Source organism: Alosa sapidissima, chromosome 21, assembly GCF_018492685.1.
Source record: "Alosa sapidissima isolate fAloSap1 chromosome 21, fAloSap1.pri, whole genome shotgun sequence".
In the NCBI taxonomy this organism is placed as follows: domain Eukaryota; kingdom Metazoa; phylum Chordata; class Actinopteri; order Clupeiformes; family Clupeidae; genus Alosa; species Alosa sapidissima.
The window spans coordinates 7,032,257-7,055,036 of NC_055977.1; the positions used below are offsets into that span (position 1 = coordinate 7,032,257).

The 22,780-nt window shown below is 39.1% G+C and overlaps 1 protein-coding gene and 1 long non-coding RNA gene across 3 annotated transcripts; both read left to right on the forward strand.

Annotated features, from left to right (window-relative positions):
• Nucleotides 1–1,571: 1,571 nt before the first annotated feature.
• On the forward strand, nt 1,572–22,330 carry LOC121696058. The gene is made up of 3 exons (XR_006026230.1): nt 1,572–1,583; nt 4,936–4,940; nt 22,255–22,330. It is a non-coding gene; the product is annotated as an uncharacterized LOC121696058 (long non-coding RNA).
• Nucleotides 6,468–21,651, forward strand: polr3gla (RNA polymerase III subunit GL a). Of its 2 annotated transcripts, XM_042077369.1 has the most exons (9): nt 6,468–6,753; nt 7,094–7,215; nt 7,307–7,436; nt 7,618–7,686; nt 8,257–8,313; nt 8,425–8,495; nt 9,360–9,494; nt 9,582–9,669; nt 21,642–21,651. In XM_042077369.1, the coding sequence occupies exons 2-8, from the start codon at nt 7,102–7,104 to the stop codon at nt 9,666–9,668; spliced, it is 663 nt and encodes a 220-aa protein (XP_041933303.1). In that variant the 5' UTR covers nt 6,468–6,753; nt 7,094–7,101; the 3' UTR covers nt 9,669; nt 21,642–21,651. The 2 variants fall into 2 exon arrangements, with proteins under 2 accessions (XP_041933303.1, XP_041933302.1); XM_042077368.1 differs by lacking the exon at nt 21,642–21,651 and having other exon boundaries at nt 9,582–10,820.
• Nucleotides 22,331–22,780: the final 450 nt, after the last annotated feature.

The window sequence follows — 22,780 nt, forward strand, 5'->3', positions numbered from 1 at the left end:
TAACAACCGAGAAACGTGTATTGCAGTTTGGCTGGCGGTTATGTTGCCCGCATACTGCCTCCCATGGCCGAAACTGGTATTATGACACCTGTCGGGCTGTGGCTAGTGATTTAGCATGCTAATTCAGGTTGATATCTCTGCAGCACTATACCTTGTCATTTTTTTAATGACATCATCGCCCTTATTTCTTCTCATTCTTTTGATGCGTGTAGCTAATTTTTTGGATATTTTTACCTCAATTCTTACACATGGCACCTTTAAGATAACATATGGAATGTTAAAACTGAAGCCTTGTGGGGCCAACTATGATGCTGATAATGGAACTCTCTTGAAAGGGTCTATACAGAGCCTTATAGATAGAGAGTTGCGACAATGGGTGTTTAAAATTCGTTAAGGTCACGTGGTTCATGTAAACGTCAAAAAGTTCCCGGAAGTGATAGACAATGGATTAGAATGCATTGAATAGGCTACTGTTCAATGATACAGAGCCACGATTTTGAGTAATTGACAGTCAATAAATGCATTGATATACAATATTTATAACACAGTGTAATTATGACCGCCGCGCAGCGAAGCGGCGGTCATAATTACACTGTGTTATAAATATTGTATATCAATCTTTTTCGCATGTCCAAATTTCCGTCAAGGATTCCCGGGACACTGAAAGGCCGGGGTACACGAAACTTGGTGGGCATGTAACCCCACATGGATAGCATGGAACCATCGGTTTTTGTTTTGATCTGTAGCCCCCCCGCTGTACTGGACCCCCCGAAAGGAAGGTAGGGCAGACACAGTTTTCTGTGAATATCTTGAGAACCGTAGGGCCTAGGATGACCAATTTTTTTCGTATGTTTGCCTCCAGGGGTCATGTTAACCCATTCCATGTGCACACATGTGCATAAACAGATACACACGCACACACATACATTCACAGTAATCATACGTATGACACATACTCACACAGTAGACATATGTACGCATGCATGCACATGCACAAACACACATACGCAGGCATACACAAGCACGAACACACACACACACACACACACCCACACACATAAACATAAACGTGTACACGCACACATGCACACAATTCAAGAATTTCTCAGAATTATGAACAGGCAAGATGGGGGTGGGGTTGTATAAAATGAATTTTACATGTGAAATCTATGAACTAATCATGTTTTGGTACTTGTTGTCTAGCAGATACCAGTGAGAATTGAGTGTGGATAATGCAATTTAGTGAGACAGTTAGAATCATATAGGCCTTTCAGCGTGATTTATTTTTGTGGAAAAAATATTTTGTACCGCTCTGCGGTACATCTAGTTATTGTGTAAACTGTGTATCATACCATTACAACAATATTAAATTAAATTCCAGACCGTATATCGTAGCCTGCTAAATATCGGAAGGTGACATTTTTTTCTCCCTTTTACGTATGTGTCACTTAGACCTAATTTCTGTACAAAACCAAGACGGGAGATTATTCAGAAAACGCAATTGCACCCACCCCATAAGTGTATCTAAATTATCGTTATTAAAAAATGACCTATCTACCTATCGATCTATCTATATGGCTCTGGTCAGACCCTTTCAAGAGAGTTCCATTATCAGCATCATAGTTCGCCCCACAAGGCTTCCGTTATGTTATCTTAATGCAGAGGAAGTAGATTGGGAACCAAATAGAACGTTCAAGCATTGTTTTTGTTTTTATTGTTGAAAGGGTCTATATTGTACTCAAAATTGCTCACCAAAGCCTCAACCTCAGTCTTTAAGCTGTTGTAGTAGACTGAAGTGGTGTCCAGGAGGGAGTTGTTAAAAGTCCGGTTGACAATCTCCAGGTAGAAGAAGTAGGAAGAGGATTCAACTTCCCGTTGGTAGCGCACAACTCCAACTCCTGGTTGAAGGCCTAATGTAGAGTATGATAAAGTAGGAAAGGTTAAAGAGACCTTTCGTCATTTTTATATATTCTGTAATTCCTCAGGTACTTAATAATAATAATAATAATAATAATAATAATAATAATAATAATATGTTTATTTTATATAGCGCCTTTCTCAAACCCAAAGTTGCTTACAACAATAGACAGATAAACAATAACAATACAACAAAGACAATAAAAATACAAATAAATAAATAAATAAACTTGCTCTCTATTATTTTATGTTGTCCCTGAAATGTCTGGATTCTTACCTTGACATTAATGTTATGTTATTATTACATCATCTAAATGCACACTCTGTATGTTATGTTAAGTACACAGGCCTACATCAAATACATATGACACTTTTACAACCCATTATGCATTCGGTTATCAGAAGTTAATGCACAAGCCAACATTTCAAATGAAGGCTACACGCATAAAGTAAATATGTCCCTACCCACCTGTTTTCTATCAATATAACACCACGTAGGACGTAAAACCTGATTGACTTGCGGATTGCTTTCAGGCATCTAGTGTTTATTCCTTATAGCCCAGTGTATCCCATTGCATACAGAGCATTTCCATTCACAAGACTCTCTGTTTAATATTCACCCAGTGAGCAAGAAACCGTGACAGCTGGATGGCTTTGAGCCACTGACTGTTATTGTTGATTATGACAATTACAACTCAGCAGAATTATACATTTATATAATATCCTTTTTCATCTTACATCCGAATCAAGTTTTCTTGGCTATTCATGATTTGTCATATATTTTGGTAAAATGTTTCTTTTCCCTCCTGTTCCTCTTTCTCTCTCTGCATTCCAGTAATAGAGGCTATTTGAGTAAATATGCAAACTCACATTTAAACCTAGAGGTAATTGAATTGTCATCATTATGAAGTGTTTGTTTAATAAGTGTTTAAATATTTTCATGGCATCAAACCTCTATAAAGACAAACTTTAAGGTAATCATTTCTGTGATTATGTAATAGCTATGTTGTTTCAAACAGTCAACATCAGTAGCCAAGTTTGATAAAATAGCTTGGCACATTTAACGGACCAATATGTTCCAAAGGAGAAAAAATCATGTCAGACCACAACCGACCTGTCAAGAGGAACATCCCAGCACAGATGATCCCACCACAAAGGATCACTCTCAGCCACACACTTGACTTCTGCATGTTTTTCAGCTCCCTCAGTTAGAGTTTCAAATATATAAAACAAAAACAATGTTCCACACCACAACAATCTATCCCTCCTGAGTCTAAGCGTCTGCAAAGAAGACCTGTGGCCTATGTCTCTCTAAAGAGTGTACTGTTTTATCAAGAGTGGAAGCTGATCTGTCATGATAGGGATCAAGCCACATTTTTATGAAGGACCAAGGGACAATGATAGGAAGGTGTGGCCTCTTGAGAGATATGAATTACGCTTGGGGTTTCTTTCTTGTTTTTGCAACAATGATTCATAATCTTCAAACCCACACCCACAGAATTTACATGTGAGTGTCACATTTGTGTATCAATGTGTAAGAGTGTTGTAAGAACCAATCAACCAGAGGCAAATAGGTGTGCCAGGGAGGGTTACTATGGAAATACCATCATAAACTTTGCGTAGTGTCCACATAAGAACAAACTGTATGTCAAACCCTTTCCAAATACATATATATTTTAATAATAGCTCAATGACTCAATTTTTAAATCTGGTGAACCACAGAGACTTCCACTATAATGTGTTAGACCCACAACCAAAACAAACATATGATGAACACTGTAGGACAATTTTAAATTTTATGTTCTCTGACACTTTTTCCTTATTCCATATGCAAGAACAAACACGTGCAAATTGTTTAAAATACCTCCCCCTGGCCTTAATAAAGATCTCTAATGCAAATTGTTTAAAATACCTCACCCTGGCCTTAATAAAGATCTCAGCATGTTTCCTGTTGTTCCTATTCCTACCTGATGTATCTGCTTACACTGTATTTTTAACTACAAATATTATTATTTTTCCCCATTTCCCACCTCTCTCTTGTTTCTTTGTTTCTCTTCTTGCTGTTTTTTTCTTCACTAATTCACACACACGCACGCACGCACACACGCACGCACGCACGCACACCGAAGGGTTGCTGATTCGATCTCCTGATCAGTAGGAAAAATGTGGGTGGGGGAAATGGCTCTGCACTGCTCTCCCATGCCCACATCCACGGCTGAAGTGCCCTTGAGCAAGGCCTCTAACCCCTCACTGCTCCCCAAGTGCCACTGTAGCAAGGCAGCTCACTGCTCCGGGTCAGTGTGTGCTTCACCTCATTGTGTGTTCACTGTTTGCTCTGAGTGTTCACTAATTCTCGGGTGGGATAAATGCAGAGGCCAAATTCCTTGTATAAGTATACTTGGCCTAGAAACCTGATTTACATTTTTATTTTACATTTTTACACACATCCCCACTTCTCTAAAATGCCATTCCCTTAATTTACCCTTTTTATCATACCCCCCCCCCCACACACACACACACACATGTTCTGATTCATCACCTAAGTGAAGTTTACCGTATAGTATTATAATCTATATCCCTGTCCTCTATAGTGTTCCTACAGTCTTAATACCTCTGTAGTAGCCTACAGTATGTCCCAATACTAAAAGATTCCTTTCTTTTCCTTCCTTTCTATCTTTATCTTTCTAGATCTAGTGTATATACATATATCATATTTTATCCCAAAACACTATGAGGTATAATAGTTTTTGGCAAGGGTTCTCTTGCATTTATTGTCTCATACTTTCTCTTGGCCTCATGGCCTTGCACAGGCTCTGTTAACAGCCTTGTATTTGAGATGCCTAATTGTTGATGGAATAATCTAAGTAAAAGTGAAATGGACCCTTCTAACTATTGTTTGACATTTGCAATACATATCAGAAAACAGTTCAGGTAGTAAGCTTATCTGGGAAGTAATAGTGGAAGGTGAAAGGCACTGCCTTATTCTTATTTGGAGAAGGCTGTCCTCCCAACCCAGAGGACCTGTCACTACAAGATCTGTCAACATTCGATAGCATTAATAAAGAGAATGACCTTTGTTTATTGTTCCATGCCTTGATTGGTTGGTCACTATATGCGAAAATAAGTGATTAGATCCTTGTCCAAGACTGAAAAATTATTGCCACAGTATTTAACTAATGCTTGATTGATCTGAACTGACTCATAAATTCAAATTCAAAAGTGGATATGAATATTTTTAACATACATGTTTAACATATTTAATATCACTCCCTTGGAATCTCAACATCTTCAACGCAAACACCACTGGAGCAAGGAATTTGCAAAGTAATCCGAATTAATCAAATGGCGTAAGAGGCTTTGTAGAACATCAGATATCAGAGAGGTTAAATGGTCAGGATTACATCAGTTGAATGTTCTCCGATAGTTCTCAAAAAATGTTCTCCGATAGTTCTCAAAAAATCTCAACCCTTGAGATACCTTTCCCAAAGAACAAACTACTGGAACATTAAAGCCTTGAACCTACCCAAAACCTTCTATTGCCTTAGATATCATACACATAAGAGACTGGATGGGGGTGGGGGAGTCAATTATTGTAATCCTTATGAGTCAACAATAACCATCTTTTGGGTTTGGCTGAGAAATCTTTTCAGACTCTTAATCAAACATGCAGTTCTATTTTAGGAAAGAGTCTTAATTTATTTGGAAATGGGCAGGTCATATGTGGGGAGGAGGTGGTACAAAGGTTTATCCCATTGACGTGTGCAGATTGTTAGAAATGTTTGCACTGGCATAGTAATGGCACTTTAATTGATTCAAGTAATCCATTTGGAATGGTTCTTATGTGTCCAGATAGAGTGAATACCCTATTATTAGTTAATAGTGACTGACTGCCCCTCCTTTCATCAAAGCTCATCTCAAGACCTTTCTGTTTATCTTCCTCCACCACATTGACTTACTACATTTGTTTTGGCAATGTATTCTCCACAAAAAAAAACAGATTGAATAACTAAAAATATAATGTTATTAATCATAAACTTGGTTAAATAAATAAGTCGTTTATCATCACTTTTATGTGACTGTAGCCTACAACAGACCATCTTCTTTGCTTCAGGTGGAATCAGGGAATCTTTATACAACAGCGCCCCCTACATGTGTCGGAAAGATCGCAAGTAAATTGCCTACCGTTATTTTTTTTTTAAATGCAGGCAACAAATTCCTCATTCAAAGTGGAATTATTAGTAGCCTAGATTGAGATTGATAGCTAGGTCTAAACAATTAAGGTGATAACCTAATCTCATTAATTTTGTTTGCCTACTTTTCACAACACAACATCATTATTAGTCTGTCTCTGCTTGCTTGTTGTGATTTGTTTTTATTTTAGTTGCATTTCACAATTTTCCCCAAACCGATTGGAATTACCGTGACATCACCTCATACTCTGAAAAGACGTTTAGGAAAGTCGGAACCTTCAATGCAAGGCATTGATTTCCCTGATTCTTATGTTCCTGTCGGACCACCGACGTGCGCTGGAGCTACTGCGCTTGCGCTAAGCGCCTCAGAGGTAAACATGCCGACTCACATGGTAACTCGGCACGTGAAAGCATGAGAGTGGAGTGCTGTAACTGTCGGTGTGCGTGTTGTTGGAAAGCATGTATAAGTTCAGCTGAATGAACGAATGTGGGCAGCACCAGCTCCTCGCAAGAAGATTTGCCCACTGGCATCCCCATCGCTAATGCCTGGATGGAAAGTGGCCTTTTAATCTATCTGCCTAGCCATTTTCCAGTTGTGAAGTTAACAGTTCACCAGGAAACGTGCTACGCCTTTAGAGTACTACAGGTAACGTATGCTAAATTGCTTTGTAGAGAACAATCACACAAATCAACAAAAGTATGAGGCCTGCACGTTTTTGCTTTTGCTGTCTGTACGTAGGGAAATATCAGATTTATGAACTGAACGTTTTTGACATCCTCTTCGGTCTTATGGTAGCCTATTCGTTAGCTGTTCAGCTGCGAATGTCTTGTCACAAGCTGTCATTTCTGTCATTTCCTGGTGTTGTAGCTGGCAATTTCGGTGGTAACGTTACGTTGTTACCCTGTATATACTTGTGTATTGTTTTAATGCAATTCGAGATCCATCATTTCGACGTGCATACAATCTCTCCCATCTCGTTTGGTAGATATAGCCATGGCTGGACGAGGCAGAGGACGAGGCCAGTATACTTTCAATGTCGACGCCCTTGGCATCAACAAAGGAGAGGCCCTGCCTCCGACCATGAACAAGCCCTCTCCCCTGTTCCCTGTAAGACCCTCTTTGTTTTTGTTGTTATTCTTTAAAATGTTGACACGGTTTCTTTGGTAGAGTGTGTGAAGCTAATTAAATATCTTTGTAGCCTATGCAGTTCCAGCCAGTGCCTTTGCAGACGGGAGAGGCAGTGGAGTACATGCTCGCCCTCAAGCAAGAGCTCAGAGCTTCTACAAAAAACCTTCCATTTCACATTGTTCCTGCTAAACCCAAGAAGGGTGAGTGGTAAAGTGTGTGTGTGTGTGTGACAATGGCCATAAATAGCACTACAAATTCAACCACTTTCTTTAGGCGTTTACTTTCAACTTGTCAGTTTTAATGGAGCTACATAGTGCTATTTAACAACTCGATAGGATTGTAAAGTGAGTGTGGATGTACATTGATTGTTCTCTTTTGTAGATGTAGAGAGATACACCGACAAGTACCAGACCTCGGAACCCAAGAATAACACCATTGAGTGGACCCCAGGTGAGCAATACAATCCCCAAACAATGAAGGCGATCTTATTTTGCATGCTGATGGTCTCTGCCCTGTCTGACAAAAGGCTTGTAAAGTATAGATGGTCAAAGCAAAGATCTTTGATTGCCACTTTGCTTGAGCCCTCCGGCCAAAGCTTGTGTTGTGCGCACATTTTTTAATCTAAAGTGACTTAAAGTACACTTATTTTCATCATAATTGTTTCATCGTAAGTGCTGTGCACAAGCAAAGCATATGACGCATATAGGTTGCTCATTGACCTGTAATACTTTTAACTGTTGAATCTAATGTAGAATATTATGTAAACAGAATAGTTAAGTGTGTTTTATTGAGAGTAAGAGATAACAGAAGCCTCAAGGCAAATGTATGTAGCAAGGTGCAAAAGTTCAGTGTTTCAATCAAAATGCAGAGGTACAGAAAACTAAACCAACTTTCAAAGAAAAGGATAACTTAGTCGAAATTATTAATGCAGGGAGTTCAATGTTAAATGGATGGCCATTTCCATAGTTGTTAAGTCGTCAAGTTGATGTTGTGTTGAATTAGCTGCTGTTTGTGTTGCAGACTGGAGTCGGCTGCCAAAGGAACTTTGCATCAAAGTTCGAGAGCCCCAAAAGGCCAGTAAGTAGCCCATAAGGAGAGGTGAACGCTATACACACACGAGATAGAGCTGTGTTACACACATGAAATACACACTGTGTCTTTAAAATGAACAAATCTCATGTTACACAGAGGCACGCCCTCCAATGAAGAGGAAGATGAAGGTGGAAGTGGGGAAAGAAGAGATTATCGAAAAATTAGAGGTACAATCCAGTGCATTGGTTTTGTGGTATTATAGTCTATTTAAGTAGCCTGGAGATTCCAGACCCTGGTAATCTAGAAAGATTAAGGGTCTGGCCACGAATAATGTAATGGCCTAACTCGAGGGGCGGCACCAAGCATGCATTTGAAAATCTCACTGCACGCAATTGGATAACACAATACGACCAATGTTTACTGACTGATTCTGGACTTAGTCGCAATTGGATAACACTACGACTGTCATCTGTTTAGCTCGCCTCTGGCCCGCCTATATCAGATACGTGATTGGCTCCCCGCGATACGAGTGGCAAAAGTAACGTTCATCATTACTCATTGCCAGAGTGTCTTACAGAGACAATTCAAATTGTGCTCTTGCGAGAACTCTGGATTTTCCAGGGTACTATTTAAGTGTATTACAGTGTAATACAGTGTATTTAAGAATGTACCAAATTGAATTTAATTTAATAATAATCAACAGTAGGCTTCAAATTCAAGTTCCCACACAAACATGTTAAATAGCAGACCATATGTCAGTTTAGTCAATTAACATCAAAAAAAACATTTGACACCTTTTCAAAATAATATTCCCATGCGCATCAAAAATATTTTCAGTGAATTTTAGGTTAACAATATCTACAGCTTACTGTACTGAAAATTCACCGAGCTGAGACTTCAAAAACGAGGTACACACCAAACAGTGATTTTTGCACCGCTACACCCCTATTCTATAAAAATTAAACCACTGACATTGGCAGGGTGAACATTTCTCAGTAACCTTTGACCTATGAGATAGTCGCAATTTTATGGCAGTATTTAACAAAATGTCAATTTGATTTTGCCATGAGTAACCATGTTTTAATCTGTAGACACTAGAAAAGAAAGAGGCGGAAGGGAAGTCTGACGAAGAGGAGGAAGACGGAGAAGGGAACAAAAAGAAGAAGAGTGAAGAAGATGAGGAACCAGAAGAGGAGAATGATTATGATGACGAAGACATTGAAGACGTAAGAAGAGAAGTTACTTAGCTATTTCCAATGCAATGCGAAATACCTTTCATGCCGTGTAACTCACATTTTGATTTCCCCTGGCAGGAAACTGATTACATCATGTCCTACTTTGACAACGGAGAAGACTTCGGTGCCGACAGTGATGACAATATGGACGAAGCCATATACTGAAGTCAATCCTCAGTAAATCCTCGCTCTCTGGGTTTTACCTGTATACCTTTAACATAAAGTAAACAACGATTTTTTTACAAGGTGTTCTGACCAATCAGATTCAAGCGGACAGACATGGCAGGACACTATAACACCTTTCGTAAGGTGAGCTGCTAAAATCCACCATACTTGACTCTGGCGAGTATGCCCAACTGCTAACACATAAGCCAGCTTCACGTATGGTATGTTTATTATTTCTTCACACAGGATGTTAGTGTGCCGTGGGACATTTTGAGTGTCAAAAGTGTGCCGTGGCACAAAAAAGGTTGAAAAACACTGAGCTAGAGTATAGTACGATTTTCAATTAGGAGATAATTCTTTGAAGCAGGCATTGCTTATTGTTCTTCTAGCACCAAAGCCAACTTGAGGTTGGGCCAGAACAGGAGTTTTATTCTGAGATAGCATCTTGCAAAGTCATGCAGGCTCACATTGCAGAACTTATTTTATGTGCCTGTATTTTTTTTTTTTACATTTTTAAATGTATTTTTTTAAAGAATCTTTTACAAACCACTAATAATATCATTTCATCTTTGTGATTTCAGATTGCTATGACTGTGTAAGTGTAGGTTTCTCATTGCCCTTCTGTAGGTCATACCAGCATGCTATCCATTTTCTCCCTATGTTTAAATAGTGATAAACTGCTAACATGGCTAAAATGGTAGACTTGCCTTTGAGCGTGAAAAAACACTGGTCATTGGTCATGAGGAAGATTATGTGAATTGTGTGGGGGGAAAAAAACCTTTTACAATTGTTATTTGTTTTATTTGTTCTGTCCTAAGTCATGTCATTGTTTCAAAAGGAAATTATACCAATTCATGTTTTATGGCAGTATCTGTTTTGTCATATATCATAATAAGCAATAGGTGGTGATCTGTCTTTCAGCATGTAGAAGCTGTACAAATGACACAAATGTGACACTGTACTTTGCATGAAAGTATAGAATAACATAAATATGAAGTTAGTGAAAACAACAATGCTATTGGACAGTAAAATGTACCATTAAACTGTTCTCAGGCCTTATTGTTAAATGTCTGACAATAACTTATTTTGTGTAAAATTGGCTACATTTCAGTATGCAGAGTTTGCTTTATTAAAACCATACAAGCAATTGTATTAGTTCTGTTGATATTTCAAGATTAGTTATTCTATAGTGAGTCATGTATGTTCAAAGTCGGCTTACTTCTGGTCTGGCATAAACTGCCAAACAGCTATATTTGAAATCAGGGTTGAAGGGCTATATTTTAAATTGGGGTTGAAATTCTCGGTTGGGTTTTGTGAGAACATAGTACCAGTGAAAACACACAGAGATGTACAGATGTGCTTACAATGTCTTCTAAATCTGGACTTGTTTATTCCTATCTTGAACAGACCTCTTTGGGAAAAGATTAGGCTTCTTTTGAGCAGTTGTCAACACCCTGGAGTATATTTTTATTAGTCATAGATCAGTTGTCGGTATCGAAACTCTTAGCCCATACAAGAATATTGAAAAAAGGAACAGCATACATAAATTTGCACACATACATGCATGTTTACTTGTGCTAATTCAGAATTAGATATGGTTATGGTTATGGGTTTTGGTAGACGCTTTTGTCCAAAGCAACATACAAAGTAACAACAATACAATAGTTACATTTAACAGTAAACAATTTAAAACATTGGTAAGACTACATTAAGGAGAATAGGAGAGCAAAAACAAACAACGATTTCAATTCAATCAATAGTTTAATGAAAATAAACAAATACTATAATATACAAACCATAACGCATAAGAAACGCTTAATAAACTAAGTGCATGTTGTATAGTAAATGTACTATACTAGTACTGTGTGTGAAGTGACAAAACTAGTTTCAAAATTGCTCAGTTGACAAAAATTAAGACTGAAATGAAGTATTGAAAGTATTGAAATGAAGGCTTCAGTTTTATAAGCAAACAATATGCTCAATCTCTTAAGACATGGAGGAGCATGATTAAGAAGAGACAGTGGTTGTTGATAGCCTAGAAATCTAGACGCGCCCCTAGCGGCAGCAAATTACATTTGCTGCCAGGTCTAGTCTAGCAACTCTCCGTTGGCTTGTGAGCTCCAGAAATCGAAACTTAATCAGGACATTGAAATTGTGTATAGAGTCGTTTGGTGGGCTTAACATAATGATTGATGGCAGAGTTGCAATGGTTTGGCTTGAATTCCCTGCTACTTGAAAACAAATATCCTATTGCGTCCTATTGCGTGCAGAGGGAATTTGAAAGACAACTGATTATCCCGCCCCTCGGACTGAGCACTGCGAACAGTGAGTGCCCAGACCCTACATTTTAATGTGGGTCTGGCTCGCCAGGCTAGGTTGTTGAGTCTACACAGGCGTAAGAGAAACCTGTGAGTGTATAGATGACAGAGAATGTGCTGGGCTCTCGAGGATCCCATGTCTTCTTGTACAGTGATTTCCTGTGTATTAGCCACATTGTGTATAAACTGCAGGACAGTGTTTTATGCAAGTAAAAAAACACTCATTAATACTATATTAACTGCCCTTAACCTCATAGCTAAATCAATATATGAACCTCGGCTAATAGTTGAGAAATTACGGTAGGTCTGGAGTGAGAGGGTGCCATGTCCTGGTCTGTGCAGAGGTGGCCGTTCCCCAGTGTGCAGCAGAGAGAAGTTAGACTGTGGCAGGAAGAGGCGGATGTACAGGTAGGCCTACATCATTCTGTGAGAATAAACAGGCATCCTTGAGCTCAAGTTCTCTTTACAACTCCTACCCAACACTGGCTGGTTAGTGCCCTTTGTAAATATTGGGACTTAAAAAATATTATTTTCTTTTGGGTTTGTGTCTTGATGACTAAGGACATTAGGCTATTTTATTAGGCAGAGTATTGTGTATTGTATATTGTGATGGCATCACATGGATATTGTTAAGAAATCCTTACCTCATGCCAAGTTTAGGTTTATCCCGTTTAGGTTAACTTGGAGGTCTTTGGGTGGATTCACCATGATCTTGTTTATGAACATGAATTTGACCACAATAGTATTCATGTATGATAAGTTAAAAAGAAGTTTCATCTTCACAATTACTGATGACTTTTTCCATCTATGAGGGAAAGAAATATGTCATACAAATGAAACTCTGCAACGCTGTAGTATATACACTAGGGGTCTCCAACAGTTTCTAAGTAGCTCTCCAAAATGTTTGAAGAAGATGTTTTTAAATCTGATAACCCAGTCACTTGGGAAACATGTTAAAATTCCTATCAAATCAAATTTCACAGTCTACAAAGACAGAAGGTAAATGAGTGGAAAGGGACCTTTAAAAAGCATACAAATCTTATTCAGCGGTATTCGGTGGAGATCAGCTATATTTTACGATTGGTGACATCCAGATAGAAGAGAAAGGCTACTGGCTTGACCGATTGTTGTGTTCCAGACAGCGGATATCCTAGGGGTGAGGTCAAGGTCAGAGGTCAAATTAAGAACTGTGACTTTGCTCTCTAATATAAACCTGACTGGAAGGATACAAGGATACAAGGATACAAGGAAGTTTATTGTCACATGCATATAGTTACTGGAAGTAAGAAATGCAGTGAAATTATGTCTGGTGTCAGCCTATTTGTGCATTAATGGGGGGGGGGGGTAAAGAGTGCAGTAGAAGAGGGGTTTAGTAGATTAAGTGGCAAGGTCTGCATAAAAAAGGTGGGGGAGGATTGGGATTGGGTGGGGGGCACCAACAAGGAGCACCCAAGAGCAACAGGGGCAAGGAAAAACTCCCTTACCAAGGAAGAAACCTTGGGCAGATCCACGGCTCAAGAGGCTAACCCAACTGCCAGGGGTCTTGGTGTGTGTGTTGGGGGGATGACAGGGGAGATGGGATAGTGTGCTGTGTATGTGGGGAGAGGGCAGTGTGCAAAATGTGTGTTGGAGAAGCTTCCTCATGAGACAATGTGCTGTGTATTGGGGGGGGGGGGGGGGGGGGCAGTGTGCTGTAAGTATGTTGGGGATGTGTGTTGGAGAAGCTTCCTGATGAAATAATGTGCTGTGTATGTAGGGGGGGGGCAGGGACTTACTATTGCAAGCAGAGTACTGGATGTATGATGTATGTGAGTGATGACAGTGAAGATGTGTGTGTGGGCGGGAGGGGAGTGGAGCAGTGACTGTGTGTGTGTGTGTGTGTGTGTGTGTGTAGTGTGTGTGTGGGCAGTGTGCTGTAAGTATGTTGGGGATGTGTGTTGGAGAAGCTTCCTGATGAAATAATGTGCTGTGTATGTAGGGGGGGGGGGCAGGGACTTACTATTGCATAAACCTTTATCACCAATAAACGTCTAATCTGGGAATATGAATAGCCATAAAATCCATATAGGCAAGAAGACAATGATAGACTTTTGTCTCCATCTTTTGTTTTTGTCATGCTGTTTTTGTCTCTCTGCTAATTTCAGTTAAATCAGTACACTTTTTCTGTCATTGCCCACTTTGGAGGTGGGGAATTTTCAAGCCCCACCTGACCCCATCAACCCGACAAAATGGTAACTTTTTTTTTTGCATTTTTGTTCCATGTTACATTTCCTGTTTCGGTCTGCTGGATCAGATGTTACTTTAATTCATTTGTCAGTCTGTTTATGACTCTTATGTTTGTGTGTGGCTATTTTGTTTTGAATTTTTGATCTTCCTTGTAAAAAACAAATTCCCTCCTGTTCATCAAGTCCAACCTGTAATGTCTCTATTGGGGACCACCCCACACTTTGAGAACCACTGGGTTAAATTAACTTGACTTCAAACTGTCCTTATAAATTAGCTCTTACATTTCTAATGTTTAAGTTTAATCTAGCAGCATTCATGCTGACATATTGATTAACACACAATCATGCCGGATCAAGATCCGTTTGCCTGCATACCACAAAGTATTATAGCTGAGGCTGGATATATTGGCATGGATCGCATGTGCCTAGCCTACCTCTAACAAACGTGTTCTCAAACCCTGTCCTGTCCTCACCCCTCAGCCTAATGACATCATAAGATATTTGAAGTGCCAGATTTGCAGTATGGTGGTTGATATTTCAGCATCAAAATGTACTTTTGGCTTAACAAAATCAGGGATCTTATCTGAACATGGCAAACCCATTCATCCTGGTGAAATCAGAATGCAGTGATGAAGAAAGTGTATATTTATAAAGTGTATATTTTGTATAAGTCCACTTTGTGGTCACTTGATAATAATTGAAGTTTTATGCGATTTTAAGTTATATGTCATAAATTGGCATCATACCACCACTAGACGGCAAACTCTGTAGAGACTCATAAAACATATACTCACCACAATGTGGGTAAATCCAGAAATAATGTCAAGTAATTGAAGCAATAGTAAACTAGATGTACCACATAGCGGTACAAAATATGACCGCCGCTCAGTCCTGTACATCCGTTCCGCGAAAATAAATCACACTTCAATTTGTCTCCATATTTTACTCCATCCCCCACTCTTGAAACTTTTGTGTATGCTTGTTTGGCATGCCTGAGTGTGTGTGTGCGGCTGCACAGAAAGTAGCCTACTGGTGCTGAAAAGGTGAATAGATTGTAGAATAGCCAAAGAAGATGTAGCATTGTTATAAAACCTTTAAAATCTCTAAACAATCACAAGTAGGGCAGTTCATCACAGTTCATCCATTGCAACTGGATTGATGAAAGGTCATTTACACCTGTAGGCTACATTGTATTTGGGAAAAGCAAAAGGTATCAGCATAATGTTATTTATTTATTTATTTATGAACAAAAACATCTCTGTCAGTTCCATGCCGTTTTCAACAGCTATCAAAAACAAAGGTAATTTTTGGATGGATGGATTTTTTGTGAATGTTTCTTCTTCTACATAAGATTTTAGTCATCTTTAGTTCATGTAATACTTTATTGTCAATGCACAAATTAAGTAACAGTAGTCTGAAACGTTATTGTTAATGCACAAATTAAGTAACAGTAGTCTGAAACGAAATGCTGTTTTACATCTAACCAGTGGTGCAAATAACTGACATGTCCAAATGGGCCTTGATGAAATGATTCGCTAGACTGTTCATACACATTTTAACGGGCCAAAGTTGAAGAGCTTTTGTCCGTTATTGTTCGTGCAAATATAGGCTGATTCATGTTCCCTTGCATTGTGTAACTGAGGTCCATGGCTAGTCTGGCTTTCATCAGACCAAGCTCAATCTTTTAAGAAATCAAAAAATAAATAGTGGGCAGATCAGGCTGGGTTCACCCAGCCTAGTCCATAGGCACCCGATATTGTTTAATTTTCCGATTGAGATATATACACGCTCTGGCTATTCTAAATGCAAAAATGCATCAGGGAGTTATGACAAAACGGTAACTAACAAACTAGATCCTAATAGAAAGCTGATAGCTTCCCTAAGCTACAGGTAGGATTATAAGGTACTGTAGGCCTATTTACAACATAAATTGTCAATAGGCTATGCTGGCGACACAAATAAAATCTCCTTTGGAAACAAATGGCTTACGCCTTACAGTATCAAGCGGACTTAAACTGCCATATCGTGGCGAAAAGTTGTAATAACATTCACGCAGCTCCATGAGTCAAGGAAAGCGCGAATGAAGTAGCCACTTCTAAATGGGACCCACTACACAGTAGCTTAAGGTGTGTTGCTAAAGCAGCCATAATGAAATGAAGGTGTCATTGTTTGGATACTTCACACACACGTGATTTTTAATTTCACAGACTACAACTACCAAGCTGTAATCAAAGCACATCGATTCCCCTCTCACACCCTGCAGGCACTTAAAACAAAATAAACAGTCTCACGCATGTATAGGCAAAACTGTATCAGACCGGTGTAACGTTGGTAAATCTTCCATTGCACAGAATGATTTTGTAGCACGTGCAATAAATGACAGTCGAAAGATACAAACAGTGCTGCTATCAATTTGCTTGGTATAACCGCATTTATAGTTTTCTACAAATGCAATCAATCAAATGGGCCTCCATCACTCAACCAACACTAATGGTAACATTACCTAGGTCCTTATTGATATTACAAGATTAACGTACCTGCAGTAAAAACCAAGCATGTCCGATAAACATCCTCAGATTTATTTCGGCTTCAAGAAGAAATGGGAATTACACTTCATGTGAACATCGTCCTATCCTTATTAGGGTCATTCTTCAATTAGGGGAACCTTTATGTCCCCAGGTTATAAATTCATGTTAGAAATACTATATTACAAAATAAATAGTTTAGTTATTTCAAATAATGTTTATTGCACCACCAAAAAAAGTAATACACTAAAATCTTTATGATTTATATTTTTAAAACTGTTTTTAACACCAATATTTGGCTACTTAGGCCTTGTCCCCAAACCAGACTTTCAAACTTTTCTGCTCTTAAAATGTGATTAAATGTTATCATTTCATTAAAACAATACCGTCATTACCACGACAGTCTATGATTACTACTAGGATTTTTTTAGGATAAGACTTGTTTGTGCTGTAACCATGGAAATGAATAGTGACAGGGAAGCACATGTCAGCCATGAGAGAAGAGTGATATCTGATGTCTGAAAAAGTAAGTAATTTAATCATGTGTTCCTTCTGATCATGGAGTAGACTTATTCAGCGTCATTACCATAAATGCTGTTGCAGCAATATTTTTATGAAAAAAATGAAATATTCACATTATTTATGTGTATTTAAAGTTCATGTTGTACTAGCTGATGAATGATGTTAGCAAATCCATGACCTAGCATCTTTTTTCCTGAAATAAGATGAAAAATGTCATTACCGCAACAGTCATTACCAACACAAAACTTGTCGTGATGGTGATGGCGGTAATGACAGGGGATAGCGGTAATGACAAGTTTTCTGTTTCACCATCTATATTTTATCATCTGTTTAGAAATTAAGCTAAAGAAGCCTAATGGTGTGATGTTGCAATGAAACTCAAGTGAGATACCTTACTTCCTAAAACTAATTTACCCAATTTTTTTCAACCAGCATGACTCCCAAGACATTAGCAGAAAGGTCTAGAGAATACAGGGGGAAAGTATAGGAAGACCTCTTTTTTCTGTCAGTCAAGGAATAATAATAAATGCTAGGCCTACAAATATTTTATGCAAATATTTAACCTTATACTGACTTAACCTTAACTTTTACAGATGTCCACTCTAGCACACATTTAACATTGGAAGTATACCTAAGAATTGTCAATGACCAGTTGCCATGAAACATTTATTTGTATCTTCCTAGGGATGCAGATTAAACAACAAAAAGAAAAAAAAAACATAAATAATCCATATTTCAAGGAGGTTTCATTTTAGGCCTGAAATATGCATTGTTAAACCATGCCATCTTTTTCCTACCGGTAATAATCTCAATATAGTTATGGTCTGTATTTTCATATTTTCTGCTGTTTTATGCCATTGTTTCATGTGATTCTCTAGAATTTTTTTTAGAGGTTTCTGGTTTAGTTTAGTCCCTATTTTTGTCTATTCAAACATTCCCATTTTTTCATTGCTTGTCATTACCAAAACACTATGTCATTACCAAAACAGCATGTCATTACCGCCACGTTACTTAATTTACAGTAAAAATACTTTAAAAATAGCTTTATCGTCAATATTGAGCTGCTACATGAAAAGCTTAATGAAATACTTATCCACATATTCAAAGAAAAAATCCCGGGGGATGAAATGAAATTTTTCCGTAAAAGTCTAGTGGGGCTACATACCCACCAAATTTCATGTACCCCGGTGGTTCGGTGTCCCGGGTATCAATGACCAAAAATTCAGGAAGTAGATGACGGGAAAAATTCTTGAATTGTGTGCATGTGTGCGTGTACAAGTTTATGTTTATGTGTGTGGGTGTGTGTGTGTGTGTGTATGTGCGTGCTTGTGTGTTTGCCTGTGTATGTGTGTTTGTGCATGTGCATGCATGCGTACATATGTCTACTGTGTGAGTATGTGTCATACTTATGATTCCTGTAAATGTATGTGTGTGCGTGTGTATCTGTTTATGCACATGTGTGCACATTGAATGGGTTAACATGACCCCTGGAGGCAAACATACGGAAAAAAAATGGTCCTCCTAAACCCTACGGTTTTCGAGATATTCACAGAAAACTGTGTCTGCCCTACCCTCCTTTCGGGGGGTCCAGTCCAGCGGGGGGGCTACAGATCAAAACGAAAAATGACGGTTCCATGCTATCCATGTGGGGGTACATGCCCACCAAGTTTTGTGTACCCCGGTCTTTCAGTGTCCCGGGAATCCTTGTTGGTATACATCACTAAATATACACATAAATTATTTTATTGTAAGGCCCCCCATGAACGAAAGTACACAAAACTTGGCATGCATTCGGAGGGTGTCATAATGATCCTACACTTTTAATTTCGTGCAGTTTTGACCTTGTCAGCCAGAGATATTGTGATGAAAACACCTCATTTTTGGCTTTTTCATTTTTAACTAGGTGGCGCTATACATGAAATAAGTGGTAATGGGATGGGTTGACATGCCCCCTTAAGACCAACATACATAAAAAAGGTGGACCTCCTAGGCCCTACGGTTCTCGAGATATTAACCGAAAACTGTCTCCGGCCACCTACAGGCCAGTTGGTGTATAGTAACATAAATTAATTTATTGTGTGGCCCCCCATGAACGGAATTCCACAAAACTTGGCGTGCATACAGAGGGTGTCATATTGATCCTACACTTCCAATTTCGTGCAGTTTTGACTATGTTAGGTCACAGATACCTTCAATTACAACACCTCATTTTTACTTTTTTGTGTTTAACTAGGTGGCGCTATACATGAAATGAGTGGTTATGGAATGGGTTGACATGGCCCCTTGAGATCAACATACAAAAAAAAATGGTCCTCCTAAACCCTACGGTTTTCGAGATATTCACAGAAAACTGTGTCTGCCCTACCCTCCTTTCGGGGGGTCCAGTCCAGCGGGGGGGCTACAGATCAAAACGAAAAACGATGGTTCCATGCTATCCATGTGGGGTTACATGCCCACCAAGTTTTGTGTACCCCGGTCTTTCAGCGTCCCGGGAATCATTGACGGAAATTTGGGCATGCGAAAAAGAAAAAAAAAAAAAACTGACTAAACCTATATGACCGCCGCTTCGCTGCGCGGCGGTCATAATTACATCATAGTTCACAAATTATGCTTGCAGGTCACATTACTGAATGGTTGACAATATCTTCATTAAATTGTTACTAATTTTTATTTGCAGTTTTCTCTATTCCTGTAACGCCATCTGGACCACACTTCGTGTTGGGTTGTATCCCCTTGCATAAGTGCGCATGCCTGCTGCACAGGACACCAAAGATATTAGAAAGCTAGATACCGCATTGGGCTTCAGAACGTACATAAATAGCGCCACCATCATGGTGGGGCCATCAATCACTGGAGGCCAATGGAGCAACATGTGACTGACGGGAAATCAGACAGGCGTCTCCGATTGCCGGCAAATGTTGCCCAAAGACAGTGGTGTTTGCCCCAAGCAATGTGGCGGCTTCGTTCACATATGCCAATAGAACTCGATAGGTGCAGAGAATAAATCCCCATGGTAAATTATGTGCCATCTCGTTTGTGAAACCAAGTCAAGGCTAAATTCATCCAGAATAACCCAAAAAATCCCAGTTTAGTCCTTTATCTAGGTTTTGTGAAATACCCTTCAGGTCAATTCATATATAGTTTAGCTTTGATGATGCATCAACTGCCCTACTTTCAAATTAGGATGTTTGTGAGCCATCTCTCTCTCTCTCTCTCGCACACACACACACACACACACACATACACACACACACAAGGAAAAGATGAATTGTCAACTTTACTGTGAACTGAGACCAAACCATAATTCATCAGTACATTGTGAAATATATTATATCTGCTAATCTGATACCGAAATGAGGACTTCAGTTTTATAATGAGAGTATTTGAAGCCTGCTCTGTAGTTATTATGAACTGTAAAAGAACAAGCAGTAAATTGTTCTGGACAAGAGGGGAGGCAGAGTTCGCCACTCCAATGGTGTTGGGGCCCCCTGGTGGTGATCTCAGGTATTACGAGTTCAGTTTTATAAGCAAACATACAGTATTTTTTAGCACAGTTCTCGGAAGCAGTACAAAAACTTGCAGAACACAAACACAAGGCTTTCTGAGGGGATAATTGTATAAGCAAACTATATAACAACCATGACATTGTGTATATTACAAGGGATTACATTGTCCCGAGCAATTAATTGCCTAGCTCAAGGACACAATGGTGGAAGCCGGGAATTGAACATACAACTTTTCAGGCTACTGCACGCTAGCCCAGCTCCTTAACCACTACACTACCATTGCCCATATTCTAGCCAAGTTCTCAGAAGCAGCAGAAGAACTTACAGAAGAGAAACACAAGGCTTGCTGTGGTGGTTGTTGTTGGCCCGCTGCCTGCTGGAATTGAAATGTATCGTAAATTGAAATGTATTGAAATGCATTGTAAATAACTCCATGGCTGAGGATATGCTGCACTTTTTGTAAAATTCTGGTGACCTGGACAGTTATTCAGGAGCTGGTCTTTGCAGAGGTAGATCTTCCCTGGGTGTGGTGCAGACAGTGGCAGCTACAGGCGTCTGCACATCTGTGAAAAGACACAGCCAACGTTCGGCTCTCTTCACCAATCTCTCTCAAAGTTCTCTTCACCAATTTCAGCTGACACACTGTTTAGTGACTTTGTAAATAAACGCTATCGTCATTTTTGTGTGAAGATAATAAGATTTACATAATAAGATTCATAATCTGAGAATGATGATGTCCTCACATCTTGTATACTCAAGGTTAATCTGCAGATCTTTGGGTGGGTGTTCAGTCACTTGGTCGATGAATAGGAATTTCACCACAATAGGATTCAACATTCGTGTGTGGAAAGTAAGTCTCATCTTCACTACCACCGAGGAAGACCCTGCCCTGTTGGAGAGGAGGCATTGTAGATCAGATACAAAACATGGCATATAGACCCTTTCCACAATAAAAACAAAAACAATGCTTAAACATTCTATTTGGTTCCCAATCTACTTCCTCTGCATTAAGATAACATATGGAATGTTAAAACGGAAGCCTTGTGGGGCCAACTATGATGCTGATAATGGAACTCTCTTGAAAGGGTCTATAAGATACATGTTGACCATGAACAAAAATAGTTCCACAGTTGTATAGCTTTTGGTCATGAAGTGTGACTGTCAGTGCTCTGTTTGGTCTATGTCCCTTGGTCGCACTAGCCTGGCTAACGTCAGACCCTCATCTCACACGCACTGCTATAATAATCAAACTGCTGTTTGTTTATTTAGATTAAGTAAAAATAAATCTAATCAAAACAACCCTACATTATTTTGATTGATATTACTTGAAATTCACAATTAAAATGATTTATGAAACTTCTTTAAAATGGCACATATGTGTTTTTGAAACTGAACTATTTATAGTTGCATGTGCTACTACCATTAAGCGTGTTCGTCTTCATGCAGATCTGACTTGATACGATGCATGCAGGGTTGAACACAATGGAGAGCTCCATTGTGTTCAACCCAGCATGCATCACATCAAGTCAGATCTGTACAGATCTGCATGAAGACGAACACGCCTATTGTGTTTTTGAACCCGCCCTCACCTGTCACGTGTCACTTCCTGCCCTTGTTTAGTTCCCACCTGTTTCTGTCTTGTTGTTTTTGTCCTATCATGTGTCATCTGATTTAGATTCCTCATGTATTTAAGCCCTTGTGTTTGTTCTTTGCTTGGTTGTTGTTCATGTCACCCTGTTCTGCATTGTCCTTGGTCTGGGTTGAATTTGGTATGTAAATGCTTTATAGACGGGTTTCCAGTTTACCAACAAAACTAGATGCTCGCGCAGACGTGGGGCAGAAGACGCTTGGTGGCCTTCCACAACGTTATAAACTTAACCTAATAGTTGGCTACTGTAAGCTACAATCGCAATTTTTTTGTATACCCCTGTTGTCTCAATGATAATAACATCTCATTTCAGACTATATTTCAGAGTTTGCCGTTCATTTGCATTATTAATATAACATCTTATTTTG

Bases quoted from the DNA above. Each gene is read 5' to 3' on its own strand.
- polr3gla (XM_042077369.1), top strand. From the start codon at position 7,102: ATGGCTGGACGAGGCAGAGGACGAGGCCAGTATACTTTCAATGTCGAC. The intron at 8,496-9,359 runs GTACAATCCAGT...TTTAATCTGTAG, and splicing joins AGATTATCGAAAAATTAGAG to ACACTAGAAAAGAAAGAGGC. The intron at 9,495-9,581 runs GTAAGAAGAGAA...TTCCCCTGGCAG, and splicing joins ATGACGAAGACATTGAAGAC to GAAACTGATTACATCATGTC.